Here is a 15446-nt window from a genome sequence, read left to right on the forward strand (position 1 = left end):
ATCCTGGGGGAAATGAGATGGAAAAGTCCCATAACCAACCACCTGGATACCCTGAACTGATAGCACAGGAAGTAAAAAAAACAGATGAATGAGGCTCTAGAAAAATTCAAAGCAGAAATACTCTCCCAGATATCTACAGAGATGGTGAGCGGAGTGAAAGACATGATTAGAAGATCTAGAACAGAAACAGATAAAAAAAATAGATGAGCTCAGAAACATGCTGGAAGCCATGAATGCCCAGGATAAGAAAGAAATGGAAACTATGATCATTCATCATAAGAAAGAAATGGAATCCATGAAACAGATTCAATCAGATATTCAGGAGAGCAAAAACTCCATTGAAAGTATCCACAACTGATTAAGGGAATCTGGAGATAGAATATCAGATATAGAAGACAGGATCATGGTGAGAGATCATGAAAATAGAGATTTCTTAAAAATAGTAAGGGACCAGAGAAATCAATCCAACAACTGCTAGATGATGCAAAGAAGAATAAGATAAGACTGATAGGAGTCCATGAAAGAACAGGAGCAAGCACAAGTGACATAAAAAAAACTGTTCACAGAAGTAATAGTGGAAAATTTCCCAGACAGAGGTAGAGAATTGCACATACAGATAAGCGAAGCATATACAACTTCAATGGGTCACACAGGAAATTAAAGAAGAAATCAGACAGTTCCTTCAATTAAATGACAATGACAAGACAACATATCGGAATCTACGGGACACAATGAAAGCAGTCTTATGAGGGAAATTCATAGCAGTGAATACGCATATTAGGAAAACAGAATGAGCCCAATTAAACAGCCTGATGATGAACCTCAAGCTTCTAGAAAAAGAAGAACAGGACAACCCCAAAGCTCATACAAGGGAGGAAATTATAAAGATCAGAGGAGAAATCAATGCAATGGAGACTAAGAGAATGATACAAAAAATCAATGAAGCCAAGAGTTGGTTCTTCGAAAGAATCAACAAAATTGACAAACCTTTAGCCAACCTTGTCAGAAAAAGGAAAGAAAAGGCCCAAATCCATGCAATTAGGAATGAAAAGGGTGAAATGACAACAGACCCAGCAGAAATCCAGAGGATCATCAATGCCTACTTCCACAACCTATACGCCAATAAGATGGACAACACAGAAGAAATGGACAGATTCCTAGATACATATGAATTACCAAAGTTGAATGAAGAAGACCTAAAAATTCTGAACAACCCAATATCAACCAATGAAATAGAAAATGTAATTAAAAACGTATCAACTAAGAAAAGCCCGGGCCCTGATGGTTTCACTGCTGAATTCTACAAGACATTTAGAGAGGAACTGCTGCCACTACTGTTTAAAGTATTTAATGAAATTGAAAGGGAAGCAATACTCCCAAATTCATTCCTGGAAGCAAGCATCACCTTGATCCCCAAAGCAGAGAAAGACCCAACTGAAAAAAGAACTATAGACCAATCTCACTAATGAACATAGATGCAAAAATCCTTAATAAGATAATGGCAAACAGAATGCAGAAGATCATCAAGAAGATCATACACCCTGATCAAGTGGGATTCATCCCAGGGATGCAGGGATGGTTCAACATATGCAAATCAATCAATGTAATACACTATATCAATAGAGCCAAGGACAAAAACTATATGATTATCTCCATAGACGCAGAAAAAGCATTTGACAAAATCCAACATCCATTTATGATAAAAACCCTACAAAAAATTGGAATAGATGGTCTCTACCTCAAACTGATAAAAGTCATCTATGAAAAACCAACAGCCAATATCATACTAAATGGTCAAAAACTGATATCCTTCTCACTAAAATCAGGAACAAGACAAGGATGTCGACTATCACCATTCTTGTTCAATATAGTTTTGGAGACACTAGCCATGGCAATTAGACAAGAGAAAGAAATAAAAGGAATAAAGATAGGAAATCAAGAAGTCAAATTGTCATTATTTGAAGATGACATGATATTCTTCATAGAAGACCCCAAGAACTCCACTAAATGTCTTCTAGACTTAATAACCAAATTCAGTCAAGTAGCTTGTTACAAGGTCAATGCACAAAAATCAATAGCTTTCCTCTACACGAATGACAGACTCACTGAGAGAGAAATAGGGCAAATAATTCCTTTCACAATAGCATCCAAAAAACTGAAATACCTAGGAATCAACCTAATGAAAGAAATCAAAGACCTCTTCTCTGAAAACTATGGCACTCTGAAAAGAGAGATTGAAGATGATATCAGAAAATGGACAGACATCCCCTGCTCCTGGGTAGGAAGGATCAATATAGTGAAAATGGCCATACTTCCAAAACTGCTATATAGATTTAATGCAATTCCAATTGAGATCCCAGCAGCATACATCATGGATCTTGAGAAAACAATCCAAAAATTCATTTGGAACAAGAAGAGACCCAGAATAGCAAAAGCAATTCTAGGTAACAGAGACATGGCAGGGGGTATAACAATCCCCAACCTGCAACTATACTACAAATTTACTGTGATAAAAACAGCATGGTACTGGCAAAGAAATAGACCTGAGGACCAGTGGAACAGATTAGAAGATGCAGAAACAACGCCAGACACACTCAACCATCTCATCTTCGATAAGGGAGCCAAACATCCTCACTGGAGGAAAGATAGCCACTTTAATAAATGGTGCTGGAAATATTGGGCTTCAACTTGCCAAAGATTAAAACTAGACCTATATGTCTCACCATGCACTAAACTAAAATCAAAATGGATTAAAGATCTAAATATTAAAATAGAAACTCTGAACCAGTTGGAACAGAGGTTAGGTAGAACCCTTGAAGACATCGGTGTAGGAAAAGATTTTATGAACAAAACCTCAGTTGCCCGTGAATTAGCACAAACAATCAACAAGTGGGATCTCTTCTTATTAAAAGCTTCTGCACAACAAGAGAAACCACCAGCAGTGTGAAGAGACAACCCACAATGTGGGAAAAAATCTTCACCTGCTCTTCCTCAGACAAAGGTCTACTATCTCAAATCTATGAAGAACTTAAAAAGATCAGACCTCCCAAATTTAAAGACCCAATCTGAAAATGGGCATCTGAAATGAACAGATATTTCTCAGACAAAGAAGTAGAAATAGCAAATAAATACATGAAAAAATGCTCAACATCACTGGTCATTCGAGAGATGCAAATGAAAACAACGCTGAGATTTCACTTCACTCCAGAAAGAATGGCTGTTATCATGAAATCAACCAATCGCAAATGCTGGCAGGGCTGTGGGAAAAGAGGAACCCTGCTCCACTGCTAGTAGGAGTGTAGACTGGTGCAACCACTGTGGAAATCAGCATGGAGATACCTAAAAGAACTAGGACTGGAAGTCCCATCTGACCCCGCTATTCCACTGCTGGGGATCTTCCCCAAAGATTTAAAAGAATCATACCACAGTGATATATGTGTGCCCATGTTCATAGCAGCACAGTTTGTAATAGCTAAAACTTGGAAACAGCCCAAATGCCCATCAACTGGAAACTGGATAAAGAAAATATGGATTTTTTATAAAATGGAGTACAACTCAGCCATTAAAAATGAGAAATTAGAGACATTTATAGCTAAGTGGATGCACATTGAGGCTATACTCTTAAGTGAAATAAGTAGGACACACATGTGTAAATACCAAATAGTTTCTCTGGTGTGAGAAACTGAAAGAGTAAATAAGGACTAAAATGTATAATAAGTAATGTGAAATAGGAAGAAAAGGGGCAAAGGGGAAGGAAGTGGGAGGGCTAGGGGAAAGGATAGAAGGGAATGGGATTAATATGAGAAAATGGAAAAATAGGAAAAAAATCTTTGTAAATAGGGAGGGATGGAGGGGTTGAAGGGAGGGCTGGGCAAGGGTGAAAAATAAGAACCAAGAGAGATTATGTAAAAGTGCAAATTTCCAATGATGATTGTCATTATATTGTATACCTAAAATGTACCAATGATTAGAATGAATAATCGATAATGCAAAATAGGAAGAAAAGGTCCAAAGGGGTAGGGGTAGTTGGAGGGGCAGGGAAAAGGAAAGAAGGGAAAGGAAAAATGCTGAGAAATGGAAAAAATGGAAATAAAATCTTTGTAAATAGGGAAGGGTGGAGGGAGTGAAGGGAGGGCTAGGAATGGGGTAAAAATAAGAACCAAGATGCATTATGTAAAGGTACAATTCCCAATGAGAAAGGTAATTGTGTTGTATACCTACAATTTACCAATAAAAGAATTTAATAAAGTGCAAAAAAATGAAATATCTAGAAATCAATCTAACAAAGGAAGCAAAACTCCTCTGCACTGAAAACTACAGCACTCTGAAAAAAGAGATCAAATAGGATACAAGAAAATGAAAAGACATCCCTTGCTCCTGGGTAGGAAGAACCAATATGGTGAAAATGGCCATACTTCCAAAACTACTATATAAATTCTAGGCAATACCAATTGAAATTCCAACAATATACTTCACACAACTAGAGAAAACAATCCAAAAATTCATTTGGAACCAGAAGAGACCTGGAATAGCTAAAGCAATTCTAAGCAACAGAGACATGGCTGGGGGTATCACAATCCCCAATTTGAAACTATACTACAAAGCTACTGTGATAAAATCATCATGGTACTGGCAAAGGAACAGACCTGAGGATCAGTGGAAAAGAATAGAATATCCAGAAACAACTCCAGACATGCTCAGCCACCTCATCTTTGACAAAGGAGCCAACCCCCCTCATTGGAGGAAAGATAGCCTATTTAATAAATGGTGTTGGAAAAACTGGATCTCAACCTGCCAAAGATTGAAAGTAGACCCATACCTATCACCATGCACTAAACTAAGATCGAAGTGGATTAAAGATATAAATATTAAGAAAAGAAACACTAAACTTGCTGGAAGATAAGTTAGGTACACCTCTTGAAGATATTGGCATAGGAAAAGACTTCAAAAAACTCAGCAGCACAGAAACTAGCAGAAGGAATCAACAACTGGAATCTCATCTTATTAAAAACCTTCTGCACTGCAAAAGAAACCACCAACAGAGCTAAGAGACAACTTACAATGTGGGAAAAAAATTTTAGCAGCTGTACCTCAGACAAAAGACTACTATCCAGAATATATAAAGCACTGAAAAAAATCAGACCCCCAAATTCAAAGACCCAATTCAAAAATGGGCATCTGAAATGAACAGACATTGCTCAGACAAAGAAGTAAAAGCAGCAAACAAATATATGAAAAAATGTTCAACATCACTCGTCATTCGAGAGATGCAGATGAAAACAACAGTATGATTCCACCTCACCCCAGAAAGACTGGCTGCTATCAAGAAATCAACCAGTAACAAATGCTGGCAGGGGTGTGGAGAGAAAGGAACCCTTCTCCATTGTTGGTGGGAGTGCAGACTGGTGCAACCACTGTGGAAGTCAGTATGGAGATACCTCAAAGAACTAGGACTAGAGGTCCCATATGACCCAGCTATTCCCCTGCTGGGTATCTTCCCAAAAGAACTAAAAGAATCATACCACAGTGATATATGTGCACCCATGTTCATAGCAGCACAGTTTGTAATAGCTAAAGCTTGGAAGCAGCCCAAGTGCCCATCAACTGGAAACTGGATAAAGAAAATGTGGTTTTTTTATAAAAATGGAGTACTACTCAGCCATAAAGAACAAAAAACTAGAGTCATTTATAGCTAAATGGATGCAGATCGAGGCCATACTCTTAAGTGAAATAAATAGGACACACATGTGTAAATACCAAATAGTTTCACTAGTGTGAGAAACTGATAATGTAAACAAGGGTTAAAATGATTAAAATGAATAATTGATAATTTGAAATAGGAAAAAAGGTCCAAAGACGAAGGAGTGAAGGGAGGGGAAGGGGAAAGGAAACGAGGGAAAGGAAAGACTATGAGAAAAGAAAATAATGGAAATGAAATCTATGTAAATAGGTAAGGGCAGAGGGGGTGAAGGGTGCACAGGTAATGGGGAAAATAAGAACCAAGATATATCATGTACAGGTACAAACACCCAATTATAAATGTAAACGAATTGTATACCTAAAATGTATGAATAAAATGTACCAATAAAATTAATTTTTTAAAAAAATAGATACTGAAAAAGCATTCAACAAAATGCAACACTCGTTTGTGACAAAAACCCTACAGAAATTTGGAATAGAAGGTCTTTATCTCAACCTGATTAAGGCTATCTATGAAAAACCAACACCCAACATCTCAATAAGTGGTCAAAAACTGAAAACCTTCACGCTAAAATCAGGAACAAGACAAGGATGCCCACTATCACCACTCCTGTTCAATATACTTCTGGAAACATTAGGCACAGCAATTACACAAGAGAAAGAAATAAAAGGAATAAAGATAGGAAAGGAAGAAGTTAAACTGTCATTATTTGCTGATGATATGATACTTTACATAGAAGACCCAAACAACTCTGCCAAAAGACTTCTAGACTTAATTGACAGATGCAGTAGAGTAGCTGGATACAAGTTCAACATTCAAAAATCAATAGCCTTCTTCTACACAAATAACAGTCTCACTGAGAGAAATTAGGGAAACAATTCCTTTTACAATAGCATCCAAAAAAATGAAATATCTAGGATTCAAACAAAGAAAGCAAAAGACCTCTACACAGAAAACTGTAGCACCCTGAAAAAAAGAGATCAAAGAGAATATAAGAAGATGGAAAGACATCCCTTGTTCCTGGGTAGAAAGAACAAATATAGTGAAAATGGCCATACTTCCAAAACTGCTATTTGGATTTAATGCAATACTGATTGAAATTCCAACAATATACTTCACAGAACTAGAGAAAACAATCCAAAACTTCATTTGGAACCAGAAGAGACCCAGAATAGCAAAAGCAATTCTAGGCAACAGAAACATGGCAGGGGGTATTACAACCCCCAACTTGAAAGTATACTACAAAGCTACTGTGATAAAAACAGCATGGTACTGACAAAGAAACAGACCTGAGGACCAGCGGAACAGATTAGAAGATGCAGAAACAACTCCAGACACACTCATCCACCTCATCTTTGAAAAAAGAGCCAACAACCCTCACTGGAGGAAACATACCTATTTAATAAACGGTGTTGGAAAAACTGGATTTCAACCTGCCAAAGATTAAAACTAGACCTATACCTATCACCATGCGCTAAACTAAGATCCAAGTGGATAAAGATCTAAACATTAAAACAAAAACACTAAACTCGCTGGAAGATAAGTCAGGTAGAACTCTTGAAGACTTTGCCATAGGAAAAGACTTTATAAACAAAACCTCAATAGCATGGAACTAGCACAAAGAATCAACAACTGGGATCTCATTTTATTAAAAAGCTTCTGCACTGCAAGAGAAACCACCAACAGAGTTAAGAGACAACCTACAATATGGGAAAAAATTTTAGCAGCTGTACCTCAGACAAAGGTCTACTATCTGGACTATATAAAGATTTGAAAAATCAGACCCCCCAAATTTAAAGACCCAATTCAAAAATGGGCACCTGAAATGAACAGACATTTCTCAGACAAAGAAGTAAAAGCAGCAAATAAACATAAGAAAAAATGTTCAACATCACTCGTCATTCGAGAGATGTAGATGAAAACAACACTGAGATTCCACCTCACCCCAGAAAGACTGGCTGCTATCAAGAAATCAACAAATAACAAATGCTGTCAGGATTGTGGGGAGAAAGGAGCCCTTCTCCATTGCTGATGGGAATGCAGACTGGTGCAACCACTGTGGAAGTCAGTATGGAGATACCTCAAAGAACTAGGACTAGAGGTCCCATATGACCCAGCTATTCCCCTGCTGGGTATCTTCCCAAAAGAACTAAAAGAATCATACCACAGTGATGTATGTGCACCCAGGCTCATAGCAGCACAGTTTGTAATAGCTAAAGCTTGGAAGCAGCCCAAGTGCCCATCAACTGGAAACTGGATAAAGAAAATGTGGTTTTTTTATAAAATGGAGTATACTCAGCCATAGAGAATGAAAAACAGAATCATTTATAGCTAAATGGATGCATATCGAGGCCATACTCTTAAGTGAAATAAATAGGACACACATGTGTAAATACCAAATAGTTTCACTAGTGTGAGAAACTGATAGTATAAACAAGGGTTAAAATGATTAAAATGAATAAATGATAATTTGAAAGAGGATAAAAGGTCCAAAGATGAAGGAGTGAAGGGAGGGGAAGGGGAAAGGAAAAGAGGGAAAGGAAAAACTGTGAGGAAAAAAATGGAAATGAAATCTGTGTAAATAGGTAAGGGTGGAGGGGGTGAAGGGTGCACAGGTAATGGAGAAAAAAATAAGAACCAAGATATATCATGTACAGGTACAAACACCCAATGATAAATGTAAATGAACTGTATACCTAAAGTGTACCAAGAAAATGTACCAATAAAATTAATTTTTTAAAAAAAGAGCACAAAGTAATAAGATGTAAGAAAACTAACACAAAATAGAGGACAGCAGCAAAGAAAGGCAGTCTCGTATGCAAATAAAAGAAGAAATAAAACAAAGCAGGAAACATTTAACATTTAATTTTCATTTCATTTTCATCTCATTTTAATTTCCATCCTAGAGAGTGTTCCATGTGCTTATGAGATGAGTCCAAAGCCCTAGAATATTGTGAAAAGTGCCTGCTGTGTGATGTTAGCCAGAGCTCAGAAGACCAGAATGCTGATGAGAATGCAGACAGTGAAGGTGAGGCTCAGGAGGGTTCAGTTAACAAGCACTCCTTTTCCAGTAAGAGTAGAGCCCATGAGTGTTATGCCCTGGCAGAAAAATTGTCTACATTTGCCCATGTCTGAGATTTGACAGAAGATTGAGATTAAGGGTGGTGGATTAATTAATCTGGCAGAGGAAATGTCAAGGCAGCTCAGTATTGAGGAGGTGGCATGGTTAGTGCTGGCTACTTTTAGCCAAATCTACAGTGAGAAGCAGAAATATATAGCAGAGCTGTATAGTTTGAAAAGTTTGCAGGTTGACCAGAAAGGAAGTGTTTGCAAAGCTGGGGAAAAGGGTAGCATGGGTGCTGAAAAGATTAGCATTAAAAAGAAACCAAGTACTTTGCATCAGGGCAACAGAAAATATGACTTGAGAACATCTCAGAAATCAGCAAGACCCCACCCATGGAAGACTCAAGGGTGCAAAACTGTAAATCTTTCATTTGAGAAGCCAGTCCTTAGGAAGGCTCCTCGTTCAGTGATGCCTAGATGAGTGTATTCCCATGTTCAGCTGTCTTGGCACTCAGAAGACACTTCAGCCATGGTCAAAGGGGACCCAGCAACTGCTCAAGCTGATGGTTGGCCTTGACACCACCCATGTGGTGTTCCTTCCTCAGGCATGTAGAATGTAAGACTTATGAGGTCATGGAGGCCTCCACTCAGATTTTAGAAGGCCTGGGAGGCTAGGCAACAAAGTATGCCACAGTTACAGTCCCTGCCAAGAGCCCTTGAGAGAGCAGTGTATGAAGCTGTTAGAGAGAAGGCAAAAGTGCAGCGGAGACCTCATTGAGGTGCTGGGGATAGAATCCAAGACCTTGCTTATGTTAGGCAAGTGCTCTACCACTGAGCTATGGCCCCAGCCCCCAAAATGATGGTTTTTTTCCCTGATGAGATGAAGAAGAGAGTTAATACTCCATTTCAGACAATCAAACACTATCTATTTCATACTCTTAGATTGGATAAAGAAGATGTGGTTTTTTTCATAAAATGGAGTACTACTCAGCCATAAAGAACAAGAAACTAGAGACATTTATAGCTAAGTGGATGCACATTGAGGAGATACTCTTAAATGAAATAAATAGGACACACGTGTAAATACCAAATAGTTTCTCTGGTGTGGAAAACTAAAAGTGTAAATAAGGATCAAAAGGTATAATTGATAAACTTTAACATATTTAAAATTTCATTTTTTCCTAAAAACTCATATTTTGTAAAAATATGTTCAGGGTATGAAGTTCTTCTATTATTTAGACAATTCTTGTAGTTTATAAGAGGTTTACATGTCCATCATGAAGAAATGCCCCAGAGATCAGTACCTGTGGAATCAGCACAACATTTATTTCCAGCTAAGGGAGAAAAAAAATTTTTTGTTCCACAGAAGCATTCAAAACTTATCCAAGTGTTCTGGAGTTTGAAGGGCTTACAGCTTGCTTCCATCTAAGGAGATTTTCCTTTGGGAACTGGTGTTGGATAGGGCTCAAGTATCCACCACTTCCTACAACATTTTTTTTCTCCCTTACATATACCAATGGTATCTTCTGTAGATGTACATGATCTGTATTTGCATAATCCTTTCAAAAAAATACATTGCTTCTCTCCCGGGATAACACCAGTTTTTCCTGCACAGGAAGAAATTTTACAGATTAATTCACTCTGAAATTATTTGAAATATATATGATGTCCTAAACCCCCAAAGGATGGCTTCAAGATATCAGACACATACCGTCTACATGAAAAGTTCAGACATTTCAACAAAAGCAGGGCCTTTGGAGGGAGAGGAGCTAGGAGTATGGGATAGTACCCACCTTGGAGGGCAGGCTGATGTCTAACAGACTTTAGAGATGTGGTCCTCACATGGAATAGTAGATTTTGAAATGTATAAGACTATTGACACAATAAAAGCATAGATATCTTTAGTATTTAGTTGGTAAGGGACAGCATTGCTCATTTTCCCATATAATGAATTGTCCCTTGCCAAATGCCAAGAATGTCTCCACTGAGATGCACTGTTGGAAAGAAAATACCCTACCCACCTTTCCACCTCCCACCTGCACTTAGTCATCCTCACTGGATGGTACGTGTCCTCATCCCCATTTCCTTTCACGGAAAGACTGTCAGTTCTTCAGATACCATCGTAACTAACCCCCTTTTCAGAATTATAGAATAAATGACTTTCTTGAGTTATTTAATGCCCCTACATGTAGCTTCTTAAGAGATACCTCTTTAGAGCTGGAGAGAGATTTCTCTTAGAGCTGGAATTCCTTTTTCCCTAAATGTGCTTGTAAAGTTTCCTAATTCATTTGTTGCTGAGGAGCCCAGAGGTAAGTGTGTGCTTCCATCCGGTAGGTTTCTTTAGCTTCTGTGTTCTCCCTCTTGCTTCTCTAGCATACCTAACAGTTCATTCTCTCCACTGGGGATGACAGTGTACATTACATGAGAATGACACTCCTACTTATATCTCTCAACACAAATCAGTTCCTGGCCATCTTATTAAACCACTTTGAGATCATTTTGATCCTGTAATATACTAGTTCTGACTGGCTTCTTTGAGACAAAACTTCCATGGCTACACTAACAATTTGAAGGGTTTTTTTCTGGCTTTGAAAGTTTTTGTTGTTGTTTTAAAACACTAAGCTATCATTATTGTTTCTTTACTCTGAAGAAAAATATCTATAGTCAGATAAGACAGTGCAGACTTTTGAAACTGAATGTTTGTAGCCAATGTAAGACTGTCTTTTACCCTTTAGATAGAGATCTCAACCCAGTGCAGTCTGGTGTTATACTGTGCTACCACAATAACAGTCTATAGACTCAGCGTCTCAGTGTGACAAAAATAATGGAATGATGAAGGAGTTAGATAACACACTGCAATACTACCTCTGCTTTGCCTGAACTATTCTGAAAGAGAGAATGGCTCGCTTTCAGGGAAAGAATTGAAGTCTCACTAGGCATTTGGAGGAAGGTGCTGGCTCAGCTGTATTGTCTACACAGAACACAGACTTAATTCTCAGCAGCATAGCAGTCCTGCTCCCTGCTCTTTTTTTCCCTTGGAGAAGGGGGAGGGTAAGAGTGGGAGGGGGAAGTTAGGAGACAAAAAATTATCAAGATATATTACCTCTGGGTGGGGAGGGAAGGAAGGGGAAGTAAAAAGAATCAATATGCATTATGGACATGTACCAAAAGCCCCATGATGAATGTAATCAATCAAATAAATCTGATTCTGGGAAAATAAAAGGGGGTAAAAGGGGAAGAAAAGAATTGAGATGTCTTATATACATGTACCAATTCCCTACAATGAATGTAATAATTATACTGCAAACATGTACTGATAAAAATTTTTTAAATCTGTCCAGGGATTTAGCTCAGTGGTTCCAGCACCTGCCATGCAAGTGCAAGGTCCCGAGTTCAATACCTGGTACCAAAAAAAAATTTTTTTTAATCTAAAAATTAAAAAAAATATGTTACATATATACACATATGAATGTAACTTCAATATGAATGTAACTATTACATATTATAAACACAAACTAATTTATAAAAACACTTAACAGTAGATCTGCCTTCAATGAATTTTTAAGTCCTATACACATGATGTACTGTTGATTTCTAGAATATTTTCATTTTATATAACTGAAATTTTATACAAAACTTCTTGGTACACCCCCAGTACCTACAAAACTTCATTCTAGTAACTGTTTCAATGAATTTGACTATTGTAGATACCTCCATCCAAGTGGAATCATGCAGTATTTGTCTTCAGTGCCCAGCTTATTTACTTAATGTCCCCCAGGTTTATCCATGTTGTCACACATGGCAGACAATTTTTTTAGTTTCCTCAATATCTAACTAGAAGAGGTTGAAGCAAAGGTCTGACAGAAATCAGAGTTACCATTTTATGTACATACTCACACTGGTGGGTTGGTAGGAACAATGATAACTCAGATTAAAGATACATGCAGTATTGCCTTTATCTGTGTGACTTTAGCAAAATCATATTCCTTGTGTGGACATAGTTTCCGTTATGTAAAATGGAAGACCTGACCAATAATGTGCCTTCTAACCTTAAATAATTACCTATATCACATGTTACTACAAAGTGTATCTTACCTCAGCTCTGTCTTCTGACCAAAGCTGAGAAATGAAATGAGAATTTCATAAACCATTCTTAGCAAAAGACAACTATATACCAGGTAGATCCCAAGATGTTCATAAATTAGGCAACAAATGAGTAGCTTTCACTGTACTTAAAATCTCAGATGTGAACCAATGAAGAAATCATTGACCATAGACATCATTTGATAAATATGGGTGTCCTGCTATTGACAGTGGAGTAAAGAATTTTTACCAACTATTATGAGGATATGGATGAAACATTTAGATGGTGACTATATTAGATTTTAATTTTGAGTCTACATGTAAATGTTCAAACATCAGAATTATGGGTTCTAAAGATGCAATTTAGATTATTAAATGCTTGTTACACTATTTGCCCTGTGTTTAAAATTTTGAAAAAAAAAGGACAATTAAAATTTTGCCATTGAAGCTCCATTCTATTGTGCATATTTTCCTCAATTTCCTCTGTTCCTAAATTTTTAATGATTGTTTATAACTGATGCAACCCTTTCTGAGCTCTGTCTTATTTTTGTAACTTCCACCTTCACATATATTTCTCACCAGGGAACCCTATATACATTCATTCACTAACCAAGTCACAACCAATGCCTGCCATCTTTACTCTCTTTTTGACAGATACACACTCTAAATACTAACTCGTAAGTTTCATGTCAAGTGTTCTTTACCTCTATTTCTCTAGGTAGACCCTGTTTTAATCATGGACCGCTTTGGCTCCATTTTGTATTTGATGAAACTCCTCATCTCCTTCTCAATTTTGACCTCACCAGTTCCAAATGAGAGGTTGAACTTCTGAATTTCCAAGGCTAGCATTGGCATATTAGTTATAATGGCCAATGAGTAATTGTGCATCTTAGTTGGCCTCCTAAAAACCTACCTCTACAGGCATCTTGCCATCTTATCTTTTGTTATTACAGTTATAAAGAAGAGGAGAATGGCAAGAAGAGAATGGAATCTCATGGTTCAATATCCAGTAAAGTGGTGATCTCTCAGTGGTGGTGAAACACAGGGTTTTTATTTACTTCTGGGAGCCTGAGGTTCCCCTTGGTCAGTGAAGCTTAACAAGGAAAGAAATAAAACAATTTCTGATGGAATATTTCCAAACCTTGGAGTGTCTAAATTTGGTGAAAAATTAACCTAATTACAGGAAACCACATGGCTAATTCTTTCCTGTTTCTATGGGTTTTCAATTTAATGAAGGTTAGTACTTTTAGCCAGTTTTCATTTTGTGAAACTTTTTTAAATAATTTTTTATTTCTGTTTTTTCTCTAAAATTTTAAATTGGCATATAATATTTGTATGTATTATTGTGGCACAGTGTTGTAATTCATTGCATGTATCAATGTATAATGATGAAATTAGGCTATTTACATTTCCACCTCATCAAATATTGTCATTTTATGTTAGGAAACTCCAAAGTGTTCTGCTTTAGTTTCTTTGAAATGTATACTTAAGTGTTGTAGACTATTGTTACTTTCTTGTTTACATAACATAAGACCTCCTTTCCCAAGTCTAATTGGATTTTGATACCATTTATTTGCCTTTGGACTATACCCACCTACCTTGTGCATTTGATTTACATATTACTTATGATTGGTGATGATGAATACATTTATAATATAGTTATTGGCCATTTATGTATCTTTTGTTAAAGGATGAATTGTGTGCTTAAACTCAAAACACTGATAATATACAAATTGTTTTTCTCATCTGATTGAAAGAATTATACAATTCCACATACTGACAAAGAAAGCAACATCATCACATAGACAATGTATCTGATAATTGCATTTACCTTAGTTCTTCCTTAAAGGAGAAACCCATGTGCTCAGCTGTATAGTTTTCTGGACTGAACAGTGGCTTCAAAACTGCCTTACCATGGAAGGATGAAAGCAAATTGTGTTGGTAAGCTGATGTTAACTCATGTTTATAAAATAGAACCTAAGGGATCATTCTGAGTAATGTGAAATCAGTAAGAGATCCATGAGTAAATATAAAATCTGCTTTAATTAAATCCAGGAGAGGAGCCAGTAAGTACTAATTACATCATAGGAACATCAAGAAACATTTACAGCTCTAAACATCTAGAGCTCAGTTTGGGAAACCACATCTTGCTTAGATATGTACAGTGTTCAAAAATATTCCCTTATGAACCCTGAAACTCAGCCATTTAAGTTTGACTGTTGAGCTGATTCTTTTATTATTCTAGTTGATATTGTGGTTATTATCATCCTTAGAATACTCTTATGCATGATTATAAATACTAATACTATAACTGCAGTATAAATATCTCAACATTTCTGACAGAATGTAAAGCACTCAGAATGTACATAAAAGTATCTGTGCTTCAGGTAATGGGAGAAAAAATAAAAACTAAGATGCATCATGTTCTGGTACAAACACCCAATGATAAATGTAAATGTATTTTATACCCAAAATGTACCAATAAATATATATATTTTAAAATTTAAAAAAGTATTTGTGCTTGGGGGGGCCTGGTATTTTAAAATTATTACTCTTTCAATAATACTTTGTATATAGCAAAGCCCAAAACTGCAAAATC

The 15446-nt window shown here is 36.8% G+C and overlaps 1 protein-coding gene across 1 annotated transcript; it reads right to left on the reverse strand.

Annotated features, from left to right (window-relative positions):
• Positions 1-1630: 1630 nt before the first annotated feature.
• Positions 1631-13850, reverse strand: Defb130b (defensin beta 130B). Its single transcript, XM_021261133.2, has 2 exons — positions 13788-13850; positions 1631-10373 (listed from the first exon to the last, which is right to left on the reverse strand). The coding sequence occupies exons 1-2, from the start codon at positions 13841-13843 to the stop codon at positions 10190-10192; spliced, it is 240 nt and encodes a 79-aa protein (XP_021116792.1). The 5' UTR covers positions 13844-13850; the 3' UTR covers positions 1631-10189.
• Between the last annotated feature and the right edge of the window lie 1596 nt (positions 13851-15446).

Source organism: Heterocephalus glaber, unplaced genomic scaffold, assembly GCF_053883595.1.
Source record: "Heterocephalus glaber isolate CG9 unplaced genomic scaffold, H.glaber_assembly_v1.0 deba00001460, whole genome shotgun sequence".
Classification (NCBI taxonomy): domain Eukaryota; kingdom Metazoa; phylum Chordata; class Mammalia; order Rodentia; family Bathyergidae; genus Heterocephalus; species Heterocephalus glaber.

Excerpts from the sequence above, each read along its gene's own strand:
- Defb130b (XM_021261133.2), bottom strand. The coding sequence starts at position 13,843 with ATGAGATTCCATTCTCTTCTTGCCATTCTCCTCTTCTTTATAACTGTA. Across the intron at positions 10,374-13,787 it reads TTTATAACTGTAATAACAAA|AGGAAAAACTGGTGTTATCC; the intron begins AGATAAGATGGC and ends TTCTTCCTGTGC.